At 38.6% G+C, this 10,350-nt stretch overlaps 1 protein-coding gene across 2 annotated transcripts; it reads left to right on the top strand.

Moving 5' to 3' along the window:
- Positions 1–8,527: 8,527 nt before the first annotated feature.
- On the top strand, positions 8,528–9,059 carry LOC129475604 (small ribosomal subunit protein uS9-like). Of its 2 annotated transcripts, XM_055267763.2 has the most exons (2): positions 8,528–8,661; positions 8,713–9,059. In XM_055267763.2, the coding sequence occupies exons 1-2, from the start codon at positions 8,563–8,565 to the stop codon at positions 9,001–9,003; spliced, it is 390 nt and encodes a 129-aa protein (XP_055123738.1). In that variant the 5' UTR covers positions 8,528–8,562; the 3' UTR covers positions 9,004–9,059. The 2 variants fall into 2 exon arrangements, with proteins under 2 accessions (XP_055123738.1, XP_055123737.1); XM_055267762.2 differs by having other exon boundaries at positions 8,528–9,059.
- Positions 9,060–10,350: the final 1,291 nt, after the last annotated feature.

Genomic DNA, 10,350 nt, shown 5'->3' with positions numbered 1-10,350 from the left:
TCCAAGCCTGCCTCAGCACCAGGCTAAATCCCATGGCCCCACGTCAAGGCCTGTCTCTGTGATTCTGAGCTCCATTAGATCGAGGGCCTAGGCCTGCTCCAGAAAACCTAGTATCCAGTTGCACACCAGCAGACCCAAGGTCCAGGCCCACTCTATAGACCCTGGCACTGAATCATCCCCCTTGAACTCAGGATCTAGGCCAACCCCAATGGACTCCAGCACCAGGCTGGCACCTATGGACCCAGGATCCAGATCCAGGCTTCAGGTCAGCCTGCCTCAGCAGACATAAAGATCAATGAAGCAGAATAGAGAGCCCAGAAATAAATCTGCATATTTATGGTCACTTGATCTTTAATAAAGGTGCCAAAACACATAATAAGGAAAGGGAAGTCTTTTCAATAAATTGTGTCAAGGGAACTGAATATCCACATGGGGAAAAAAGAAATGAGACCCTTATCTCCCACAAGAACAAAAGTCAACTTAAAGCTATTAAAACCTTAAAATTTGAAACTGTAAAACTACTAGAAAAAATATAGAAAAAAGCATCTTGACATTGGCCTGGGCAATAAATTTTTTGAATATAATACTAAAAGTACAGGCAACAAAAACAAAAATAAACAAATGGGATTTTATCAAACTAAAATGTTTCTGCACAGCAAAGGAGACAATCAACAGAGTGAAGAAACAACCTACCAAATGGGATAAAATTTGCAGACCATATATCTGCAGGGGTTAATATTCAAAATATTAAGAAACTCAACTCAATAGCAAGAAAACAAATAACCCAATTTTTTAAAAAATGAGTGAACGATCTGAATAGACTTTTCTCAAAAGAAGACATATAAATTACCAACAGGCATTAGAAAAAAATGCTCAACATTACTAATCATCATGGTAATGCAAATCAAAACCACAATGAGTTATCACTTCATACCTGTTAGAGTCACTATTATCACAATGACAAAAGATAGTGTGTTGGCAAGGATGTGGGGAAAGCAAACTCTGTACACTGTTGGTAACAATGCAAATTAGTACAGTCATCATGGAATAACTAAGTGGGAATTTCTCAAAAAATTAGAAATAGAACTCACATATTGATAGAATTTGGCTGTGTCCCCACCCAAATCTCATCTTGAATTGTAGTTCCCATTATCCCCATGTGTCATGGGAGGAACCTGGTGGGAAGTAATTGGATAATGGAGACAGTTTGCCCCATGCTGTTCTCATGATAATAAGTGAGTCTCTTAAAATCTGATTGCTTTATAAGCATCTGGCATTTCCTCTGCTTGTACTCATTCTCTCTCCTGCCATCCTGCGAAGAGGTGCCTTCTGCTATGATTCTAAGTTTCCTGAGGCCTCTTCAGCCATGTGGAACTGTGAGTCAATTAAACCACTTTTCTTGATAAATTACCCAGTCTCAAGTATTTCTCCATAGCAGTGTGAGAACGAACTAAAACAGTAACTTGGTACTGAGATAGTGGATTACTGCTATAAAGATACTTGAAAATGTGGAAGTGACTTTGGAACTGGGTAACAGGCAGAGGTTGAAATGGTTTAGAGGGCTCAGAAGACACGAAAATGTGGATAAGTATTGGGGGAACCAGCCTGCAATATTTCAGCATAGGTTCTTTTCTATTTTTCCTAAGTGTCAGCTAGTCTGAGAAATAAAGAGAAAGAGTACAAAGAGAGAAATTTTACAGCTGAGCCTCCGGGGCTGACATCACATATCGGCAGGTTCTGTGATGCCCACCTGAGCCACAAAACCAGCAAGTTTTTATTAGGAATTTCAAAATGGGAGGGGTGTACAAATAGGGATAGGTCACAGGGATCACATGCTTCAGAGGGCAATAAAAGATCAAAAGGCAGAGGGTGAAATTAGAATTACTGATGAGGTTCCATGTCCCGCTGCACATGCATTGTCTTGATAAACATCTTAACAGGAAACAGGGTTCAAGAACAGCCAGCCGGTCTGACGAGAATTCACCAGGCTGGAATTTCCCAATCCTGGTAACCCTGAGGGCACTGCAGGAGACCAGGGGGTATTTCATCTCTTATCTTCAACCACATAAGACAGACACTCCCAGAGTGGCCATTCATAAACCTACCCCTGGGAATGCATTCCTTCCCCAGGGTTATTCCTTGCTGGCAAAAGAATTCAGCGATATTTCTCCTACTCGCTTTCTGCAAGAAGAAAATATGGCTCTATTCTGCCCGACCCCGCAGGCAGTCAGACCTTAAGGTTGTCTTCCCTTGTTCCCTGAAGATCGCCGTTGTTCTGTTCCTTTTCAGGATGCCCTGATTTCACATTGGTCAAACACACATGTTTTACAAACAATTTGTACAGTTAAACAATCATCACAGGATCCTGAGGTGACATACATCCTCAGCTTATGAAGATGACGGGATTAAGAGATTAAAGTAAAGACAGGCATAGGAAATTATAAGAGTATTGATTGGGGAAGTGATAAATGTCCATGAAATCTTCACAATTTATGTTCAGAGATTGCAGTAAAGACAGTCATAAGAAATTATAAAAGTATTAATTTTGGGAACTGATAAATGTCCATGAAATCTTCACAATTTATGTTCTTCTGCTGCAGCTTCAGCCGGTCCCTCCGTTCGGGGTCCCTGACTTCTCACAACAGACAAATTAGGAACTTCCTAAAGACTTGTTGAATGGCTTTGATCTAAATGCTGATAGTGATATGGACAATGAAGTCCAGGCTGCAGTGGTCTTAGATGGAGATAAGAAACTTGTTGGGAAATGGAGTAAGGGTCACTCTTGCTATGCTTTAGCAAAGAGACTGGTGGCATTTTGCCCCTGCCCTAGAGGTCTTTGGAACTTTGAACTTGTGAGAAATGATTTAGGTATCTGGCAGAAAAAAATTGTAAGCAGCAAAGCATTCAAGAGGAAGCAGAGCATAAAATTTTGGAAAATATGAAACCTAACAATGCAATATAAAAGAAAAACCCATTTTCTGGGGTGAAATTCAAGCCTGCTTCAGATATTTGCATAAGTAACAAGGAGCCACATGTTAATCACCAAGACAGTGCGAAAATGTCTTCAAGGCATGTCAGAGACCTTCACAGCATCCCCACCAATCACAGGCCTACAGGCCTTGAAGGGAAAGATGGTTTCATGGGCTGGGCCCAGGGCTCACCTGCTGTATGCAGCCTCAGGACATAGTGCCCTGTGTCCCAGCTGTTTCAGCTCCAGCTGTGGCTAAAAGGGTCCAAGATACATCTCAGGCCATTACTTCAGAGGGTGCAATCCCCAAGCCTTGACAGCTTACACATGGTGTTGGACCTGCAGGTGCATAGAAGTCTAGAACTGAGGTTGGGGAACCACCGCCTAGATTTTAGAGAATGTATGGAAATGCCTGTATGTCCAGGCAGAATTTTGCTGCAAGTGTGAAGCCCTCATGGAGAACTTCTGCTAGGACTGTGCAGAAGGGAAATATTGGTTTGGAGCCCCTACACAGAGGCCCCGCTGGAGCACTGCCTAGTGGAGCTATAATAAGCAGAAACCAGAATGATAGATTCACCAAGAGCTTGTACTGTGTGCCTGGAAAATCTGCAGCCACTCAATGCTAGCCTATGAAAGAAGCCTAGAGGGGAGTTGTATACTGCAAAGCCACAGAGTCAGATCTGTCCTTGGGAGCCCACCTCTTGCATCAATGGGAACTAGATGTGAGACATGGAGTTAAAGGATATTTTGGAGCTTTAAGATTTAGTAATTGCCCTGTTGAATTTCGGACTTCCATGGGGCCTGTGGTCCCTTTGTTACGGCCAATTTCTCTCACTTGAAATCGATGTATTTACCCAAAGTTGGTATCCCCATTGTATCTTGGAAGGAACTAACTTGTGTTTGATTTTACCAGCTCATAGGCAGAAAAGACTTGCCTCGTTTCAGATAGACTTTGAACTTGGACTTTTGAGTTAATGCTGGAATGAGTTAACACTTTGGGGGACTGTTGGGAAAGCATGATTGTGTTTTGAAATGTGAGGACATGAGATTTGGGAGGGGCCAGGGGAAGAATGATACAGTTTGGGTGTGTCCCCATGCAAATCTCATCTTGAATTGTAGGTGCCATAATATCCACATGTGATGGGAGGGACCCAGTGGGAGGTAATTTAATTATGGGGGTAGTTTCCCCCATGCTGTTCTCATGATAATGAGTGAGTCTCATGAGATCTGATGGTTTTATAAGCATCTGGTATTTGCCATGCTTGCATTTATTCTCTCTCCTGCCACCCTGTAAAGAGGTGACTTCCACCATGATTGAAAGTTTCCTGAGGACTCCCTGGCTATGTGAAACTGTGAGTCAATTAAACCTGTTTTCTTTATAAATTACCCAATCTCAGGCATTTCTTTATGGCAGCATGAGAAAAAACTAATACACACATAATCCAGCGATGATACTATCGGATATATATCCAAAAGTAATAAAATCAGTATATTGAAGAGATATCTGTACTCTCCTATTTATTGCAGCACTAGTCACAATAGCCAAGACATAAAATCAACTTGTGTCCATTGATGGATGAATAATAAAGATGTGATACACACACACATACACATATGTATATATACACACACATATGATTGAGCCATGAAAAGAGGTAATCTTGTAATTTGTGACAATATGAATGAACCTGAATGGCATTGTACTCATGAAATAAACTAGGCGTAGAAAGAAATTTAATACTCCATGGTCTCATTTACATATGGAATCTAAAAAAAGAAAAAAACTCATAGGAACAGAGAGTAGAATGGTGACTACCAGAGGCTGGGGACAGGATGAAGAATTGTGAGATATTGGTCAAAAGATACAAAATTTCGGTTGGATAGGAGGAATAAATTCAAGAGATATGTTGTCTTACTTAGTGGCTATAGTTAATAACACTTTATTGCATACTTGAAAATTGCTAAGAGTGTAGATTTTATGTATTCTTACCACAAGCAAATTGTAAGTATGTGAGGTAATGCATATATTAATGAACTTGATTTAGCCGTTTTGCAATATATACATAAATCAAAACATCATGTTATAAAACATGAATATATACACTTTTATTTGTCAAACAATTTAAAAATCTGATACAGGACTGTAATACAAAATATAGAAAGATCACTTTAAAATTTAATAGTAAGAAAACAAACAACTCAATAAAATAATGGGCCAGAGGGCATAACAGACATCTCACCAAAGAAGGTATAAAGATGGCAATAAGCATGTGAAGAGACGCTTCACATTATGCCATTAGGGGAAATAAAATTAAAACGAGATATCACTACACATCTTTTAGAATGGCCGAAATGCATAAAACTGACAATACCAAATACTGGCAAGGATGTAGAACCATAGACACTCTCATTCGCTGCTGGTGGGAATGCAAAATGTTACAGCCACTATGGGAAACAGTTTGGCAGTTGCTTATAAAACTGAAAACACTCTTAACATAGGTTGCAGCAATAAAGTTTCTTACTATCTACTCAAAGATTTGGAAACTTATGTCCACACAAATCCTACACATGGATGTTTATAGCAGCTTTATTAATAATGGCCAAAACTCAAAAACAACTAAGATGTTGTTCAGTATGTGAATGGATAAGTAAACTGTGGTCTCCCCAGACAATGGAATATTATTTGGCACTAAAAGTAAATGAGCTATCAAACTATGAAAAGACATAGGGAAAACTTAATGCGTATTGCTAAGTGAAAGAAGCCAATCTGAAAAGGCAATATAATGTATATAACTATATACTCAAAAGTATATATAGTGTATCATTCCAACTACATGAAATTCTGTAAATGGCAAAATTTTGGAGATATTAAAAAGTTCAGTGGCTTCCAGAATTTGAGGGGAAAGGGGGTAAACAAGCAGAGCACAGAAAATTTTTTTAGCAGTGAAACTATACTGTGTGATGCTATAATGGTGTATACATGCCATTATACATTTGTCCAAACTCACAGAATATGCAAGAGCAAAAGTGATCCCTTATGTAAGCTATGGACTCTGAGTGATGCTAATGTGTCAATGCAGGTTTATCAATTGTAACAAATGTACCACTCTGGTGGGGAATTTGGTAATGGGGAGGCTATGCATGTGTGAGGGCAAGGAGTACATGAAAAATATCTGTACCTTCCTTTCAATTTTACTGTGAGCCTAAAATTGCTCTTAAATATAAAAATATTTTTAATTTTTCCAAAGCACATAATATATTTTTCATATATATTATACATTAATACACACATATTTCAAAAAGTGCAGAATGATAAAACAAAATCTTTAAAATATGTTTATATAGGGAAAGTGGGAGACAGGTAGAAAGAAACTTTGACAGAAAGATAAAACCTAAATATCTCTTTATGTCCCTTGTTTTTCAGGTTTGGATTTTGGGCTATGAGTTTTACAAAATTAAAACAAAATTAGATGAAAAAGCAGAGAATCATAAAGTGAATAGTAAACAGTAACAAATGAACCTAATTAAATATCAAGTTGTGGCATAATCATACTGGAAAGAAGTACTTTAAGTGACATTTAAATATATTTTTAATTAAAAACTTTTGCTCTGTGAAATATATTGAGTTAAAAACAAAAATCTGGCCAGGTGCAGTGACTCAAGCCTGTAATCCCAGAACATTGGAAGGCTGAGGCATTAGGATTGCTTGAGTCCAGCAGTTCAAGACTAGGTTGGACAACACAGTGTGAACCAGTCTCTTTTAAAAATAATAATAGTAAATTATAAATTATAATAAATAATAAATAATTGAAAAGCCAAGTCACAGACAGGGAGAAAATATTTGCAAATCATGTATTTGACAAATGACTTATATCCTGAATATTTTTAAAAACTCCCAAAATTTAATAGTAAAAAGTAAATAGCCCAATTAAAGGCATCACAAGGAAAATTACTTTTTGAAAATGGCTGGATCCTCATAAATGTCCCATTATTTTCTAACGAAAACCAGTACCCTATGGTTGACAAGGTTTCTTGGCATTTACCCCCACCATTTGTGTGTTCTTTTTTTATCTTTTTTTTTTTCTATAGAGTTAGGCTAGGGTTTTGTTTTCTTTGTTTGTTTGTTTTCTTCCCTGCCTTTCTCACATTGGCTGTTATTCTTCTCGGTCTTTACAGTGAGTGATATTTTTTTTTCAGGATTCTTGCCATTCTAACCCAGTTAGGTTTGTGGAGAATAGCCTTCACGTGTGTGCCCATTCCCCTTACGTCTGTCAAATTGTTCTATACTCTTGCCAGCGCAGACCTGACTGTTACCATTTGTTAGCAATTTTAGCTGAAATCCTAATGATAATCAACTGCATCTGCCCCAAGTAAGAAAGTACTTGTGTCCTGTCTACCTTTGCCCGAGTTTCCTAAGACTCTGGGTTTGTTGGTTGTCCTGTGACCTCAGCTTTCTTATGGGATCAAGAAAAGTTGTGAATTTCGAGTTTGTCCAGGTTTTGTTGGTATTTCAATGGCACAAGTGATGTTCTTCCAAGGTTTTTATATCCCAAGTGGAAATCAGAAGTTCCATTTTTTTCAGTTTCAGTCTTGATTATTCTAGAACAAAAGAGATCTTTAAAACTCAACTGTTTGTGAAAAAATGATTTCTTATTTTCAACAAATGCAAACCCAGTATCCTTATAATTTGGGGGTTCTGATAAAATAATTATTTTTATTAAAATTGTGGCACTGTATTATTGATTACAATAGAATTTTCTCTAGACTTAGTTTTTCAGGTGGCAATATGAACTAAAACTAAATCAATAGTTGTGTTTGGGAGAAGGTGATAAATTAAAGCAAATCTATCACTCCAAATATCACTGTAAATATCCTTTATTTATCGAATGCCAGGCACTGTGCAAGATACTTTATGTGTGGTATGCCATTTAATCTGCACAGCAGTTCATAAATTAGGACATATTGTTATTTTGCAGATAAGTTTATGAGGCTCAGGGAAGTCATATAGCTTGTTCTTAGCTGTAGAGACAGTAAATGGAAAAGCCTAAAATCAAATGTAGTTCTACCTGGTTCCTGTCTGCTTTTTATTTATCCTCTCTACTATGTTATATTGCTTTTCTTCACGAGTTCAGATAATTTAATCTCCAATCTCCAATCTCCTCTATTCCTGCTTGGTAAGAAATCTAACATTTCTTAGAAATGACAGGAGGCACAATGGAGATGCAGAGAGCTAAGTAAGGACTCTTTTGTGCTGGCAGTGCTGATTCTGGGGTTTTTAGAGTAAGAGTTTGACTTTTGACCGCTTTCTTTAGGTGAGCTGGCAAGGATAGATCTTTGCAAATGAGAACTTTGCAACATAATATTCATATGACAACTCACTTACTATACAGATGACTGGATTCCCCCAAGAACAGGAGGCAGTTTGGACTAACCACAAACTGAAGAGTGGTGCAACAACCATTATAGTGTCTGAGTTTTTTTGTTTTTTAAAAAAAGGGATGTTGCCTACGTAAAGAACGATCAAGAATAGTGGGGTATTGCCTTTTCCGGTTGCAGCGCCGCGCGGTGAGGTTCTCTAGTGCGCGCTCGCAGCCATGCAGTCCAAGGGACCGCCGCAGTCGGTGCAGGTCTTCGGACGCAAGAAGACAGCCACAGCTGTGGCGCACTGCAAACGCGGCAATGGTCTCATCAAGGTGAACGGGCGGCCCCTGGAGATGATTGAGCCGCGCACGCTACAGTACAAGCTGCTGGAGCCAGTTCTGCTTCTTGGCAAGGAGCGATTTGCTGGTGTAGACATCCGTGTCCGTGTGAAGGGTGGTGGTCACGTGGCCCAGATTTATGCTATCCGTCAGTCCATCTCCAAAGCCCTGGTGGCCTATTACCAGAAATACGTGGATGAGGCTTCCAAGAAGGAGATCAAACACATCCTCATCCAGTATGACCGGACCCTGCTGGTAGCTGATCCTCGTCGCTGCGAGTCCAAAAAGTTTGGAGGCCCCGGTGCCCGGGCTCGCTACCAGAAATCCTACCGATAAGCCCATCATGACTCAAAATTCACCTGTATAATAAACAGTTTTTGAGGGATTTTAAAGTTTCAAAAAAAAAAAAAAAGTGGGGTATTGATGTGTCTGTTCAGTTCATCTAGCTTTCTCCGAAAATAGCTAATGTCTACTCCTGCTAGGAATACATGGGAGTGAGCTCCCAAAAGTCATTTTTTTAACTTTGTGATTGCACACTCAAGATCATGGCTAATTGAACCAGATGGGAAAGCTTGAGCGCAATTACTTAAATAAGAATATTTCCCCACGGAATTTTGAATTAGGATTTAACATTAGTCAGTCTCTAGTTGGAAATATAAAATGTACATTAGGAGCTGAAGGGCAGCCATAGCTTCCTGAACAGGACAAGCAGAAAATGCCTAACTGAAGAGAAAAAAGAGAAAATAGATGAGCAGATATAAGCAGAGATGAGAGAGTTGGATTAACACTTACTGAAGACTTTTCCAGCTTTGGATCCAGTCTCCTTCTAAGTCCTGGGTAAACCCTTGCCCTTCAGCTCAGTAAGGCAATTACTTATCCTCACACTCTATTTCTACGTTTTTTCTTGCCTAATCCAGTTAGATTTGGTTTTTGCTACTTACAACCAAAGGATCTTAGTTAATGGAATAATTGATATCAGGGATGAGGATGCAATTTCCAGCATGTGGAGTTACTTGAAGCAAGATGAGGTGAAGCATAGTGAGAACTCCTGCTTCTCTAGCTGGAAAGCAAGCCATTTATGTAAAGAGCTAGGAAAGAAGCATTTTAGACAATTGTCTCTTTCTTCTTGATATGAAACCAATTGTACTCCATATGTAAGATTCAATAGAAAATGGTTGTAAACTTCAGAAAAAAAGAATGTTTTCTATATGCAGTATTTAATAAGTTGCAACAAGAAAAGGGAAGATCAAATCTAGATTTATCAAGGGTTGTCAAAATAGAAACCTATGGCTATAAGTGGGATTGTATAACTGAAATCTCTGAAGTATAAGTTACAGAAAAACTATTTTATATGTAGATTGCTGTACTAAAGAGCCGCATTCCTGATTTCCCCCTTTTAGGATAAGGTTGATCTAGGAAGTGGAAAATTGTGGAATCTTGGTAATTTTAATGAGCAAGTGTAATAGGATCCAGATACATTAAAAGCTTAATTGCAGCAGGTTCCTTCATTGTGCTTTCCTTTGTGCTTCTCAGAACTGATTTATTCCACCCATTGTTAAGCATATTACACCACTTAAGTTGGAATATGAAATAAAGACAAGATCATGGTTCTGAGACCATTTAGGGTAGAAAACTCATTAACTAAATCATTTATTCTTCTTTCATTCAAAATTGGAGTTAAGA

This window comes from Symphalangus syndactylus, chromosome X (assembly GCF_028878055.3).
Source record: "Symphalangus syndactylus isolate Jambi chromosome X, NHGRI_mSymSyn1-v2.1_pri, whole genome shotgun sequence".
Taxonomy (NCBI): domain Eukaryota; kingdom Metazoa; phylum Chordata; class Mammalia; order Primates; family Hylobatidae; genus Symphalangus; species Symphalangus syndactylus.
Note: the sequence above shows the minus strand (reverse complement) of the source record. Positions and strands in the feature narration are given on the sequence as shown.